Source organism: Malurus melanocephalus, unplaced genomic scaffold (genome assembly GCF_030028575.1).
Source record: "Malurus melanocephalus ecotype Western Australia unplaced genomic scaffold, MMel_1.1 scaffold_591, whole genome shotgun sequence".
Taxonomy (NCBI): Eukaryota; Metazoa; Chordata; class Aves; order Passeriformes; family Maluridae; genus Malurus; species Malurus melanocephalus.
The window spans coordinates 242058-258274 of NW_026623823.1; the positions used below are offsets into that span (position 1 = coordinate 242058).

General features: G+C 38.4%; 1 protein-coding gene across 2 annotated transcripts in view; it reads right to left on the reverse strand.

Annotated features, from left to right (window-relative positions):
• Positions 1 to 4497: 4497 nt before the first annotated feature.
• The window catches only part of BUB3 (BUB3 mitotic checkpoint protein), an 11909-nt gene continuing 189 nt past the window's right edge, over positions 4498 to 16217 (reverse strand). Inside the window, exons 2-9 of one of the 2 annotated variants that reach the window (XM_057382884.1) lie at positions 15984 to 16123; positions 13715 to 13909; positions 13126 to 13195; positions 11947 to 12098; positions 9140 to 9298; positions 7641 to 7818; positions 6905 to 7121; positions 4498 to 4898 (exon numbers count right to left, since the gene is read on the reverse strand). In XM_057382884.1, coding sequence (XP_057238867.1) covers positions 4889 to 4898; positions 6905 to 7121; positions 7641 to 7818; positions 9140 to 9298; positions 11947 to 12098; positions 13126 to 13195; positions 13715 to 13909; positions 15984 to 15992 — 990 coding nt within the window. In that variant the 5' untranslated portion in view covers positions 15993 to 16123 and the 3' untranslated portion in view covers positions 4498 to 4888. Of the gene's footprint in view, positions 4899 to 6900; positions 7122 to 7640; positions 7819 to 9139; positions 9299 to 11946; positions 12099 to 13125; positions 13196 to 13714; positions 13910 to 15983; positions 16124 to 16217 lie in introns of those variants that run through there. The other variant, XM_057382885.1, reaches the window with a different exon arrangement.

Below are 16217 nucleotides of genomic sequence, written 5' to 3' on the forward strand. Positions count from 1 at the left end.
TTAGCTTTACAAAACAAGTTACAAATTCTCTATTTAATGCTTCTTGACAGTCTTTGATTTGCAGGGCCTGAATTATAATTTTTTTCTGCCTAGATAATACTGTGTAAAAACACAACAGTACATTTTATTATTTTTCAAAGCACAACCTCTAATAATGCTTGCACTTTCTACTTTCTCCCTGTCAAATCTCTTCCTCACTAAAGGCAATCTTTGCATTCTGCTGGAATCTCTTTTTCCATGTAGCACAACTAAATATCAACACACCAGTGTATACTGGATCCCTGTATAAGACGAAATTGCATTTTAAAAGATACACCTAATTCTGATACACCTAATTCTTTTTTATTTATTTGGTCTCATTTACCTTTACACAGAAGCCCTGGCTGTTTGATTGACCAAAAAATTACATCACAGGACTAAAAAAGATTAACTGAACTCCCTACAGTAAGTCTACAGCAGAGGCAAAATATTAAACCAATTATGTGCACTAGGAATCAAGACATCTGTTCAGGTYCTGCCTTTGCTCTGTGACAAGGAAATTCACTTCCTTATTCTGTGCTTTTGTTGACATCTGTGGAATGAGAATATTTCTTCTCTTTCCACCTTTGTCTGCCTTATCTATTTAGGGAACAAATTCTGCAGCCAGAATCACCTCTGACAATGCCCCCCTGGAGCTGAGAATGAGGCAATCGCTGCCTTTGTTGCATTGTTGTGGCTGCAGAACAGGGGTGGCTYGCAGCAAACACAAGCAGGGAAAAGCAACCCTTGCTTAGTTTAATTATCAGGAAATCTTGGGCCCAAGTGAATAAATTATTGCTTTATTTCTACTCAAGGCTACCTTGCTCTGGTTTTTTCCCCAGAAGAGGACACAGTGGGTTTATGCAAGTGGGGAACAGATTAAAACATAAACTGTGCTGCTCTGCTGAGTCGATCAGCGCTGCTGATGGTGAAGCTGGATGCAAGCTTGAAATTATGGTAAGGCTGATGTAAACAAAGTATTTATATAGCAAATAAAAGTCAGTTAYCCTTGAATAACCTGAATTCAAAAATTAACCCTCATTCAGAATTAACCTAAGGTCAGAAATGCCTACAAAATGAAGGCATACMTTGATTTTAAGAAGTGCAGAGAATCCCAGAATGTTTGGGATTGGAAGGGACCTTAAATCCCATCCAGTGCCACCCTTGCCATGGCAGGGACAYGTTCAACTATCCCAGGCTGCTCCCAGCCCTGTCCAGCCTGGCCTTGGGCACTGYCAGGGATCCAGGGGCAGCCACAGCTTCTCTGGGCACCCTGTGCCAGGGCCTCCCACCCTCACATGGGAGAATTCCCTCCCAATATTCCATCCATCCCTGCCCACTGGCAGTTTAAAGCCATCCCCTTGTCCTGTCACTCCACACCCTTGCCCGAAGTCCCTCTCCAGCTCTCCTGTCAACCCCTAGAAGGTGCCATGAGGGTTGCAGAGCCCTTCTCAGTGCCAGGGGAAGCTGCAAAGCAGAACAACCACAAATGCAATCAGTAGTGCCTTGTCTTTCCTGCCCAAAGATGGAATCAGTTAAAACTCCACCATTCCTTGGCAGTCACTGGTCTAAACTGCGCCTGGGAAATTCCACAGATGGAGACACTGCAGCTCTCCCAGGCCTTTTATTCCTGGACTGAACCATCCTTACACTTAGAAAGTTTTTCCTAATGTCTACACTAATCTCTGCTGCAATTTGAGCTCATTATRCCTCGTCCCAGTGGACATGGAGAACAGTTTATTCCCTTCCACTCTGCAGGTAATCACAGGAGACTCTGAAGACCTATTACCTCCCCCATGTTGCTATCACACGTTTTAGCACATTCATATGTGCTTTTCATGCTATAGGAAAATGTCTGATACAGTGAAAAACTATACATACAGTCTTGGGAAAAATATATTTCAGAGTGAGCCTTTCAAATATCAGTTATAAGAATATCTGGACAAGTCCTGTATTCGACTCTTCATTTCCAAATTCTACMTGTCTAAAAGCATTTGAAACAAAGAATCCTGACACTTCTCAGAGCAAATCTCACATTGCTGGAGGAGCAGAAGTTATATCAGATGCATATTGACTAAAAAATGACTGCCTTTGTGGTTGTGATTATACTGAACAACATGAGAGCAGCTAATGGTGTAATCACTAGAGCAGATGGCTGCTAGTCCAGAGAAATGGGTTCTGATCCACACCACTGATACCAATCCCGGATGGTGAACATGTCATTTAGGACAAATTTGCAAAAGAACCCAACAGCAGAAACACCCAGCTTTTGGGCACCTATCTTAACTGCAGAACTTGGGGACTGTGTGACTCCAATACAGAAAATCTGTCATTTTCGAGGCAGGAAAAAATACTGGACACATACAAAAGCGTGAGGCAATTAAAATTAGGAGCTGGCAATACCTACACAACCTTGTAAAGTCATCCTCAACATCATCACTTCAGTTGGTTGGGGGCTCAGAGCTCAACTTTGACCAAGGTTTTGCTTGGGAAAACACTCACCTAAAGACCTTTCTTTAATATATTTATCATAATTCCAGCAGCAGCAGCACTAAAGATCCCATCTGAGACGTAGCAGAGCTCCAGACCTGCAAGTAGTAACCCCCCACTGATTATCCTGAAGGACTGGACAACAGAAAGAAGTACTTACCAGCTTGCTTTTGTGACATTCAGGGCACAGATGCCACTTGGCTTCTAATACCACAGTGTTATGAGGCTCTTGTGAGAGACAACCCTGGATATTCAGTGCTGCCAGCAGTCAGTGGTGATTGATGACTCTATTACAGTGATGGCTGTGGCTCCATGTTTTCTCCACGGCCCTCAACACCAGCCAAAAAGCAGTGACTTAAGGAGCTTTTTCAGCTCTCAATTCCTCTATCAAGAGTCAGTATATCCTTTGTGCAGCTKCTTGTTACAGAAGTCAGAAAAGGCTTGTTTCATGATTCCTCCAGCTTATGAACCTCTGCCTTGACCTGCATTTCCAGAAGAGTGCTAATAAAAGGGAGATTARTCTTGTAAAAGAAATACCTGTATTTCAACAGCACATTGTGATATTTGTACCCAATACATGGACACAGCTGTAGCCCTGACCACCCAACATTCATTTTCTCTGCTGCTTTGTGCTCTCACTATTTTCTACAGTTTGTTTCAAGCATTTACATAAAACACCAACACACCACAAGGAAATCTCCTCTGGTTTTTRAGCCAAAACAGAACAAGTAAGTCAAATCCATTCCCTCAGACACATCCTGGGCTACCTTTGTCCACTGCAATATGCAGATCTCAGCATATCAAGTATTAATAGGTTTTCTCCCCARTACTCACCAAGGAAAACTTGCACAGGTGGCATAATTTCTAATTCATATTRCACTTTGTTAACCAAAGTATTTGGAATTCCCCTAATTCTCTGTTCTCCCCTATGCTCTCAAGCTCTTATTTAACTTTGCTCCCCACAGCTCTACACCTGTAACTCCCCACTCTATCCTCTTGCCATTTCACAYGTTTCTTTCTCCACATCATCACTAAACCACCTTTTCCTTAGTCCTGGCGCACTTCTGCCTTCACACAATTTTTTTATTTAGACACATCCTCACTTCTTTTCCCACAAGCTTATTATTGCTTTGCTAGTCACTCTCAGAGAAACCTTTAGTTCCCATGATTGGGCTTCAATTGGCCCTCTTTATCAAAGGAGTCCTCTAAAAATAATAAAACACCTGAACACCAAGATGTTATGACTTCAGAAGGTGGSATCAAAAATTCAACCTCTGCCCAACATCAACCATGTAACCCTCACTGCAAAAAAGCCAATTAAAGTGCAAGGAAATGGGGTGGGACACAACTAAAAGAACAGAGACTGGGTGATGCTGTGGTGAGGGCATAATTCACATTTAACTCAGGAAGATCTTTATTTTTTCCAAACCTATCAAAACCAGTTTCTATTGCCAAAGAAACCACATCTAGCTCATGACAAACTACAGAGCATTCCATATACAACTCATTTACCACATCTACCTGTAACAGCTCAAGTTTGTCAGAGTTCTGCACACACACAGCTGTTTCCTCTCCATCACCACCTTCTCTGATACCATTCCTGTTGGCAGCAGGTTTGTTTTCCTAAAGGTAGTAAAGTGCTCCCACTGGCTACACGGATATTGACAGAAAAGAARAAGTTGGAAGCAAAGCATGAATCCAATCTTCATTCCAAAATACCCACACCTCAATCACCTTGGACAAGCCTGAGGTTTTTTTCTGTTCCTCCTGCAAAGTGAATATTTAAGCAATAAGTACTTCTCAAACACTTGATAAAAACAACCAGGAGAGCAGTCTGAGTCTGCTCTGCAAACACTGTTGAGTGAGACAGCTTTTAGTGGTAATACTCAACAGAAAATATTTATTTCCCAATTCATCTTGTTGCAAAAAAGATAAAAGGTTCATAAACWTTCCATCAGGAAAATCTAAAACTCAAGAACCCTGCAATTAAAGGGTTCGGTCTTAACATTTGTTTCACAATCAGTAAAGGCTGCCACACAATGTACTTGTTTTCAAAAACCTATAGATATTTATTGAACAAATAAGAAAGCAGTGAAAGTTTTCATAATCAGATACTACAAAATAAACTTTGAGTTTTTATAAACATTATCTACAGGATTGAACTAATTCAGCTCCGGACAGTAGATAAAGAAAACAGTTTCACTAACATTATAAGCAGGCAAGGAATGACAGATTTAGATGAATTACAATAAACAAACAAGTATTTCTTAGTAAAAAACAACACGAGTACAAAGACTATTCTTCTCACTTCAGTTGTTTTTATGGCATCTTGTTAGGAGCAGGACAGCATCTCTTGAAGGGAAGAAGCATCACCAGTAGTCTAAGTAGACCTGAAATAAATAAAGTCTATTTTAGGAAGAGTATTTAGAGGAATCATAAGCAGGTAGAACATTCAACATCCTAGGAAAGAAGAAATTTGCAGAAAGCCAGCTTWCATTTGTACCAAGATAAAGAATATAATAGTTTAATGATGAAAAAAGTAATCTTTGTATAATATGGCACCATCTTGATGCACTTAGAATGCATTGTGCAGAAACAGTGACTCAAATTAATATGCAAAAAGATCACTATGAAACTACCATTAGTCTTCTGTCCTAAGTAACTTATTTTTAGAATAAACCAGAGATGACTCACACTCCTGAAACACTAAAATATACCCATCATTCTTAGTGCCCTAAGGTTGGCACAAGCAACTTGTAAATGTCAGAAAAGCATATAAACCTCGTTAATGTTTTCASAAATTCATTTAAAGATAGAAACAGGTCCAAAAAGATGCCTGTCTAAATGCATTGCAATTACGTTACAATTATTTTCCAAATACACAGATATGCTCTGTCTTTTCTCAGCTCATTACTGACTCAAACAATTTGCCCTTCTGGGATCAATTGTTTGCTAATAAATAATTGTTTACAGTCACAAAATGATATTAAGGAGTATTCTTATTAGTTTTCCTTCTACAGCCTAATAAGATTCAAAACTAGCTGATTCCCAAGAGTCTAACCTTAACCTTGCTGTGTTTAACAGCCCAGGAAATGATGAACCATCTGTTTCAGAAAATAATGGAGGGCCAAGAGGAAATATTGTTTAATTGTAGATTAACCTCCTTGTACAGCAGAATGAAGCATCTACAGAATTAGCAACTCTAACTAGCAATGAACAAAAAAAAGACCCTGAAAGCAGTTCTTACTATTAGAAAACCAAGAGCAGTTATTATTCTTTTATCAACTTTAAAAAACACAACAAAAAATAACTCATATGTAACAAGTACAACCTGATTTCAAAAATAAATCTGAATTACCACATTTGGATTTTTTTCCACTTGAGGAATTACCAGAAATAAATACTAAAATGGTTCTGGCTTTATTTTTCTAGGAGTATCAAAATTATTTTAAAACAAACATCGCCAAGCGAGAGATGTGAAAGTTATACAATAATAAATATCTCATCTTCATAGGTATAAAATGGCTGCTCCAAAGCAACAGAAAAGTCACTTAAGGGAGTGGAGGGAAAGCTCTTGAGATTTTAAAGTCAAAAAATTTCATCATTTATGATTCTGTTTTCATAGCCACTTTTAATAATGGAGACAACCTGATAAGGTGTTAGACAGATTGAGCACTAGAAGAGAAAAAAMCCTAGCAGTGATAAAGCACAGGAATTTGAAAATAAAGCCAACTGCTCCTGTGCTAGCATCATTAAGAGCAGCACAATTCTGCACTGGGATGGCAATTTTTCTATGTAACATTCATGCCAAGGCAAGTTGAACRGGAATTTTTACCTCCATCAATCAGTCTGCCAGTTTTGACAGCACCAATGACAGAAAAGTGTGTTATCAAAGGGCTGCAGCAAACTCCAACACACAGGAACTGAGAAAGCTTTTCCTTGATTTTACACAACCTTCCTGGAAGAGTATCTAAATTCACCACTTGCTCAGACAGCTGGGTGCACACTCAGTGTGACAGATTGCATTCATTCCAAGTTTTAAATATCCAAACAYAGTAACATTTACTCCAATAAATTATTCTTGAATTCTTCACTCAATTCTTGAAGCAATGAGCTCGCAATAACTCTACAGCTTCATATAATAGCACCTATTGAAACAGGATAAGAGTTTGACATTCTTCTCCCACTAAACAAGCAGGCACAATTTTATCCATCAGCCGTCTATCAACCTACGGATATTGAAAGCTTGGGCAAAGGAGATAAAATCAAACCCAGCCCTACTGTCAAGCTGCACTATCTCCTGCCATCAATAATGCTATTCATGAATTTAGGAAAATTAATAAATCTTGGGGTGGATGCTCAGAGAGCCTCAACTGCAGGTGAAGCAGACACTCACTTGGGCTTTGTCTCTGCGTCTGTCACTTGGCGGATGTAGATGCCATCCTCRGGGTGCTCGATGTCATCCATTTCATACATGTAGGAAGAGGCTATGGCCAGGGTGGTGCCATCATTGCTGAAGGCCAGGGAGGCAATGCTGGTGGGGTATCGATGGAATTGGCACAGCCTCTTCTTGTTAAATGGATCCCAGATATTCACAAAGCCATCGGAGCCGCCTGGAAATCAGTGTTTCAAAAAGATGTTTGTAAGTTGTAATGGAAAGAAAAAAAAAGACTGAAGAGATGCAGCACAGGAAAAAAAAGAAAACTACTCATAATTACTTTGTCAGGAAAAACACAGGGTTGATTCATTCAGTAAAGAGCACAACGAGCATTTCCCAAAATCCCTGTTAAAGCAGTTAACTGGAGAAAAAAGACTGCAATACAATTTTATCTCATAGCCCTCTAAATTCCAAGAAAGTGGTAAGGCAGAAAAAAACTTTCTAACAGTAAATAGTTTTAAGCTGACAGTGAGACTTGTATGCATAATGATACCTCTGCAGGGCCAAACACAAGCTTGTGTTTGGGAGAAAAAAAAGTGTTAAGTTTTGAAACTCTCCCTACATCAAATAATTTTAAAACCCATTAAATACAATTTAAATGCTTAAAAAGTCAGGGTATATGAAGTAAAGACTGATTTGTTTACATCAGAACTAAAGGAACTGATGCAAGTCTTACAAAGAATTGAGTATTTACCTGTAGCAAATGTGTTGTGGACATTATGGAAAGAAATGGCATTAACTGGATAAATCTGCTCGATGTTATTCTCCTTCAAACGGTGACATTTGAATGCRTATTTCTTCTTCTGGATTTCTGGGCTTGGGTCCAAGTATTCCACAGCGACACGACCTTCAATAGAACTTAAAACGTAACCCTAAGAAGCAAAAAAAAAAAAATTGGAGATACACGTTTTAGAAGTTTACAACTGGAGAAAAGACTGCAATACTATTTTATTTCACAGAGTTCTAAATTCTAAGAAAGTGGAGAGGCAGAAAAAAGCTTTCTAAGAGGGATTCTCACTGCATTATAGTTTTTAACTGACAATGAGACTTGTAATTGAGATAACAATGAGACTTCTGCAGCTCCAAATACAAGCTTATGTTTGGGGAAAAAAAATGTTAAAGAGTTAAAAATCCCTTGTATTTACWCACCTACCCTCCAGGGCCTATATATCTGAAATATGACAGATACTCACAGGACTRTTTAGTTTCAGAATTACATTACATTAAAATTAGTTCAGAGCTTTATACTAACAACTAAACACTCAARCTGAAACAGTATTTTCAGTGAAACTTGATTACAAGTTGTGTTCACTTATCCAGTTAATTACAGTCCTGACTTGGAGCAACCTGAGATGCTTTTATTATCACTTCTGAGTTAAGTCCATAATAGATCTTTTCAGAAATAGGATTGCAATGATATCTAGCTATAACGAGGCTCTTTAAAATCCATCATACAATACAATCTGGAAGATCAGCTTGTTTTACTATAACTAGAACTGAAAATGGACAAAGMATTCATGCCAGTTCAAGAACAAGTAACTAGGTCTTGCAATTCCTTTACTATCACTCTGTACACGGGAAAATTCCCTCACAAATTGGTTTGGCAGAGAAAGCCAATCTTCTTGCTTTCCTTGAAAAAGAAATACCACAGACACATCACGTTAACTTGCACAGAACAGCTGTAGGAGCACCTGAATTGCACAATTCCCCCTGGATAATGGATCAGGGGYTCTGCAGTGCATGTCACAGATTCAGAGTGAAAGAAAAGAAAAATATGTAAACGACATTCATGCAGTTTTAATCCTGCCCCTGTTCACAGACTGTTCAAGAACCCAGGGCTACAATGCATAAAAGCTGCTGAGGAATAGCCAAATCTGGCTTTCTGTCTTTTATTGCAACTGGGGAAAGGGAGGATGATTTTTAATTACATGTCAGCATTGTGATTCATTAAATAGCTTATTTCTAAAACAGAGACAAATCTTGAGGCATAAAATGACAACATAATATGCTGGTAAGTCAGTGGCAAGCATTGCTAAAGTGCACTGAAAAGAATTAATGTGCAACAGGAAGCTTCCCCACTCCCAGAGTTTGATTACAAAACAAACCCCCACTTGAAAAATAAACTTGAAAATAAACCACCATTTTCCTGAAGAATATTCAGCAGAAATGTGATTGCTGCCACAGCTCCCATACCTGCTTGTTGGGGAATGCTCTGATGCAGCGGGTCTGGTATTTCAGGCTCGACTCCCTTCGCTGCTGAACGTATCCCATGTTCCTCAAATCCCACACCAGCACCCTCCGACCTGCAGTCCCCACAATCAGCCTGTCTCCAGACACAGAGAGGGTGTAGACCTTTCAAAAAAAATTTACAGTATTTAACACTAATTAACCTGAAAATGCCCTGTTCTTTGTACAAAATAAGCTGTCAGCAATAAGCACTAGCACAACTGGTGACATCTGAGGAGTCCACAGCAACAGAATTCCCTTCAGCTTTAATTTAGAACCCAAATTTGGGATAAGCAGTAGGAGTGAAGCTGGTTAAAGAACACCCTGATGTAGCATTCAGAAGCTCAAAAACTACTCCAATCAGTAAATATACCAGATTTAATGGCAAAAGCAAAGCCTATACAAAGGAACAGGAGGGGAATGACATGGATATTGGAATTCATCCCTGCTTGCTATGCAGAGTTTGCATTCCCACAAATGTCAATTCATGATGCTGCAGTTTAGTCCTACAATACCAAATCACACATTTTCTTTGTTTTTCTCCTAGTAACCAAGTATTTTTCTTTATAAACTGAATATTTTGAGTTGAGCTTCATGTTACTAAAACAAAATAAATTSCCAAGAAATCATTAGAAAAGCACATTACTTTGTATACTTTAATAAAACTAAGTGAAAGTGAAGAAAGCAATATGCCTGACATATTAAAAAAAATACAATGGCTTGGAATTTCAACTCTACTCCTAAACTTGGCTCAGAGGTTCTAATTTTCRCTTATCAAATTTTGCAGGAAAATATTTAGTGTATGAATTATTGCTTCAACTATTGCTTGGGATGCAGTTCATCTGGTAGTATGCTTTAAAAAAAATAAAAAGGAAAGAGGTTGAGTCAAAAAATACTGTGCTACAAARTGAATTCCAAGTTGTTGATACACACAGGCAGATGGAATCCAGCTACCTACAGCTGCCACTGAGCTGTCACAACACCAAACTACGAGAATGAGCTTTTTCCAAGTGATCTAATGCAGYCAAATACATAGGAAACAGATCTTGGATATTCCTCAGAATAAGAATGAAAAGTGTAAGAGATCTGGTGTCCTGCCAGAAGGAATCGATTTACTTTTGGCATGAGTTTGTACGATTTCATTTTGTTTCACTTTCTGGTTCTCTGATGAAGTGCAACAAAGCTGCTTGGTCCTGCTAAGACTGCACTGAAATATCAGATACAACAACTTTTCAYTTGCTACAAATATGTTTTCAAAATRTTAATTTCTMATTWWAAAAAAAGGCAGAAAGGTGTGYATATACACATATAGATAAAAATGCTTCCTCTAAGGAATCCTCATCCATCCAGCATGTTTTCTTCTCTAAAATGTGATTATTCAATTTTCCTCTTAAGACTGAGATCTTAGGATGGAAAAAGTCTTAAATGTTCACACAGGAGTTGCCCAAAATTTCTGAYGATGCCAATTATGCCTAAAAAGGGTAAGAAAACTTTGAGTTACACATTTTAACAAGACAGTTTTTCAAATTCCTCTTCATTATTGATGCAAAAAATGGTCCAGAAATATTCATAAACATTTTATATAATGTGTTTGTATACATACAGGGAAACAAAGGCATAAAGAACATTAAATATCTTAAATCTTCTTCACAAACTGATGTCACACCTGTACAGTGAGTGTTCTTTCCACACCACACAGCCATAAATCAAATGAAAYCGTTGTCATGCAGTGGAGTAGGTGTACACATTCATCAAAGGCAGCATTAAAAAAATGACATAATGAACCCTGCTGAACCAATAAGCAGCTTGATTCACTGTGGCTGTCCATTATATGATATTCTGTCAGCAATTTATCACAGTTCTTTACATGCTACATACATCTATAAATCAAAACTAGAAATAATGCAATTACTTTATTCTGCACAAAGGTCTCGCCAGAAGTAGATCCAGCTCTGCTGGAACAAAAGTAAGAGCTATTTAGGGGCAAAGGGAAGGTAATGATGGCTCATAATTAGGACTTGACAATAGGATGTCACAGTGCTAAATGAAATTTTAAAAAGGCATAGGCAAAAAAAATATTCATCTGTAAAATTATCCAGCAAGCCAGCCTGTGTTTAGGAGTCTGAAAAAAAAMCAGCAATTACTGTTAATTCTTTCAGTGACAGCACAGTAAGCAGCATGGGAAGTTAACACACACATGACCATTAGAAAAAGCTGAAGCTATCCTATTTTATCTTCTTTCTCTCAGTCTCCCATTAGCACAGAGGATTTCAGCTTCAGGAAAATACACAAGTTTACTAGGCATTGATACAACACAGGTAAATCACAATACAAGCAATTCCGTTCAATTTTTTGAACACAATTGAAAAACCAAAATATTATTTCAGGCAACATAAATGGCCTCCCATAGAGATATTTTTCTGTGCATATTCCAAAACAGTCAGACCTTAGGACTGCCAGGGTCTGTTATACCTAAAATCTTAACATTTAAGGAAACAGCCAAGATGCTTTGTTTTCCTTCAAATTTATTTTAAATTTTAAGAATTTAGTCCAGCACAAGCACCAAGAATTAGGGTATGCTGAGAAAAGCTCAAAACCATCACCTAAAAATTGCCATATATTCTGAATACCAATCTTTTTAAATGCTATATTTTYATAGCTKAAAAACCATTAAACATAACCTCACAAACTCAGCTCAACACAGTGTCCTGTGTGATGTTTCAAAGTGCCAGGATCCATTTTTTACCACCTGGAATGCAGCATGCAGCACATACCTTTTCAGGCTGAGAGAAGGTTCCTGCATTACAAGGAGTTCTGGGATCCCACAGTTTAACTGTTTGATCCCAACTTCCAGTCACCATAACATTCACTTCTGGGCAATACTCCACACACCTGATAGGAGCATCATGGGCACCAACAAGGTTTTCTGTAAGAAAATGCAATATTCTGTAACTTTACTGGCCCTACTGACAGTCAGAATGCGTAAAATAGAGAACAAGAAAAAGGACATTACTGCAGTACAAACATTTTCTGACATTCTACAGGTGCATTTCTATGCCAGAAGTCCATTAAGAATAGTTCAGCCTGAGAAGCATCAATTTTGCAAAGATCAGGATTGTTAATTTTCAATTTACGTCTCCTGAGATTAGGGTTTAAGAATTTTAGGCAGTCACTGAGAGATCTTTACAGGTATAAAGCATGTTCAGTATGAATGGTATCACACTCTGAAAAATACACTAATACAGAAAGCAACTTAAGCTTGTGTATATTACTAATATGACAAGAGAAAGCAATTAATATTACATTTTCATAAAAATATTAAAATGAACACTTGTTGAAAGTCAGCTATGGCAGAATTACTTCAGCTTTCTGGTACCATTACTGCACACACTCATTTGTCAAACTCTGGCTGTTGGCTGGTGCTGGTGAGTGACTGGCTGAAATTTGCCTTTCTCTTTAACACTCTAAAAACACACAAAAATAATGAGACAATATAGTTTCCATATTTTCCACCACTGAAACTGCTATTTTCAAGCAATGTTTCCTTAAGATAAAAAGCATAGTACAAGGCCATGCTTGACAAAGGCAGAAGCTTTATATAACTTCAGCCATGAAAGATTATTCCAAATACATCCAAACCAAACTTGTGAAAAACAACAGGCTTAGTTTTAGATCAGCTTGGCTAATTCCCCCTAAATGAGACACTGTAGCCTATAGCAGAGCAGGATTATMATCAGAAAACCAACTGAAGGCATTCTCCAAGCACCATCAAACTTTCTGGCAAGCTGCCAAATTCTTCCAGGTTTTTAGGTGRTACTTATTAGGGCTGGTTATTCTGCCAGATACTTAAATATCCCCCATCTAAAGAACSTGAAGAATATTCTGTGCACGTAAGTACATAAATCTGAATCTTAGGCCAGTTGCTGACACCATTTAGAGTTCAATCTGCTCACCTTGGTCCGTGTTTAAATCGTGCATTTTCAGTTGCTGATCCAGCCCTCCACTCCAGGCATGGGTAGGATCCTACAAAGTATAAAATTCACCTTATTAAGTTTCAATGGCTGCTTTGCATTCAGTATCCTAAACACATAACAAAGGATTTGCTTTCAAAAGTTTTGGGAGGATGGGAGTTAAGACACAAACGTTAAGGTCTGGCTCGGATTTAAACAGACCGAAGTTTTGCAAATTATTTAACTGCTTTGAGCTATATGAATTTCTTCAGTTTAAAAGCAAAACTAAAATAAATTTTTAAAAGGCAGTTAGAGGCTATACCAAATTATTTCCATTTCTTCATATTTTAAGTTACTGACAACCTAAGTTCCATCTAAATGTAGTGTACTCCTAAAACTGATTTAGAAGGGAGATGATATMATTTGAGAACCTGAGTGTTGATCCACAATACAACATCAGTGATGTGACAAAATATTCAGTGAAAAAAAGTACGGGTAGACACCCTCTTTAATTTCAGGGCCTGAAAATTTCTCATATTTTGGGCACCTTACAGGTATAAAATAATAATTAAAAAACCCCTCCCACACTTACATAAAAAGCACAGTCCAGGACAGCTCCTGAATGCTGATATTTGAGTCTCATGGTGTTGGCAGGAACATCATAGAGCCGAACAGTCGTGTCCCAGGATGAAACAAGCAGAAACTGAGATGTGTTTGGACTAAACTTTACTGATGAAATCCCATCATCTGGAGTTTGGTTTAGTTTGAACTCGTTTGATCCCGTCATCTGCAGACAATAAGGCATAGATGCAATTTTAGTGACTACRAGAACACAGGCCTAGCAAGTGAACAAGACTGAGCCATCTGAAAGGCAGCCCAAAGCAGCCATGAAAAGTTTCCTGCTTTTACACAGAACAGGTTCAGAACACCCAAATTTTGGACATCTCTAAAATTCAAAATGCCAATCCCTGTCCAAAACCCCCCCTCTCTACAGAAAGCTTTTAAATATCAAATGCAACATGAATAAACAGTACAAAAATATTATGTGCCCTATCATCATCTATAAGCCTACATATTGTTACTTACAAAGGTATTTCTCTCACTCTGTTGAGTGTGTGGCTGTGTTTTTTGAAATAAGTATAAGTTATGTGAACATCAAGAAATTACTTTAAAAAATGCACACAAGCAGAAAAGAATTGGATTTGAAAATTCCAAAAAGCATTGATTTGCTCCTGGATTGGTATGACTGTCATGTATTTCCAAGAATTGCAATCAGATCATCTTTTATATAGTTTTGGGCTCTGTGAAACTTTCAGATCTTTAGGCTTCCCGAAGTGCTATGAAAATATTTGCAACAAAAAGCTTTTAGAATTTTTCCCCCTCTCCTAGAATCCAAAGGAAAGGTAAAGAAAGTTATGTTTTGTGGACTGCTGAAATGTGGAGTGATCATAGAACTGGCAGGTGATTAGGAAAAAATATGAAAAATTTAATGGAAGATCAATGACTCCAAAGGCAAATGCAGCACTCACATTCCAGGACTAGTTTGTTGAAAAATTCCAAGGACAGCAGAAGCTATGAACTGCAAATTTCAGCTGGAAAACAGCCTCCTTAAAAACACTCTAAAAGAAGAAACTGTTGATTACATATCCACCAACAAAACAACCACAGCTTCTTTCCAAGGCTTCTCAAGGCCTTCATAGCACATTTACCTTCTGCTAAAGGGGCAGAGCAGTGAATTAGCTCAGATTTTCTGTCACCCCTGAATTTGCAGGTACAGAGAATAAATCAGGAGAAAAGAAGCAGATGAACCAAGGGCAAGGTTCAAATTTAGAGCACAAAGATTCCAGTTCAGTGCTTGTCAGTAACTAAACAATCATCACGTTGTGTAATAAAGTGAGGAACACACATTCCAACACTGCAGAGGTTTCCTGAGAGGGAGCTTTGGCAGGTGCTCTGCAAGAAAACCATCAAAAAMCACAAAAAACTACTCATTGTGTCAATATAAAGGTAAATATTTCTGCTATTTAAACTGCAGTGAGGGGGGAAAAAAACCTTTTATTAATAGAAGAACTTCTTTCTGAGCCCTTTTTAGCTCTGCTTTGGGAACACTTAAGAAAAGAAAGGTTTGAGGTTTTGCCACACATCYTTCCATAGGAAAACTACCTGGAATRCAGCAGCASCTGCATAAGTAAATGTTTCAGGTGGAGGTACAGAGACAAAAAAATCTAAAGGAATTCCAAATTGTGAAGATTAGATTGGACAAGCTTATTGCCTTGTCTACTYAGGCCAGAAAACTCAAACAACAAARCAWRAGGATTTGAGGTACAAGTTATTGTRTTATTTGAGGCCTGGTACAAATTATTAACCAGCCCAAAAGCAACTTCARGAGGCAAAGCTACTTMTACCAGAAACCTGGATGGATGTCCYGAAGGTATTTTTAATYCAGAACGTGCATAATATCAGAGTTTAGGTAYATCCTGCCTCTTACACAWAGTAAAARTAAAATAAATCAGACCAAGAGCCCRGCATTTTCACAAAAACAGCTTCTCCACAACCGGGATTGCCAAAACACGGTGTAGTGCCTCAAATAAAAAGGTCCTACTTAAATGTTGAGGCACCACAAGAACAAACTTTTAAATAAGACATTATTCTGAAAAGAAGATTCTGACTTAACTACAGGGTTCTGTTCTGAATAAAAAAAATCATTTTTAGTGAACAAGAAATCTATGCTTTTATAGCTCATATTGACACGAGTGTCACTCAACTGGACGGAGTTGCTCGAACAAAGCAGAACGCTCAGGTGAGAGCCTTGGGACTCCCAGCCCGCGCTTTTATTCACAAAACATAAAACTCAAAAGTACCGTCTTCATGCTGAACGAGTTCCTTCCGCTGCTCCACGGGCCGCCAAGGAAAAGCTTTCGGAYTTAGGGCAGCCTCAAGGCCTCCTCCTGGTCGTTCCCCCAGCCGCGTCCTGGAGCAGTGTGTCGGGATGAGGGAAACGCTGCGGGAAGGGAAGAGAGTGAAGGAAGGGCCTGGGAACCAGAGAGGGACGGGGCTGCACCGGGGGACGAACGCACGGGAGGATTAGGATGCCC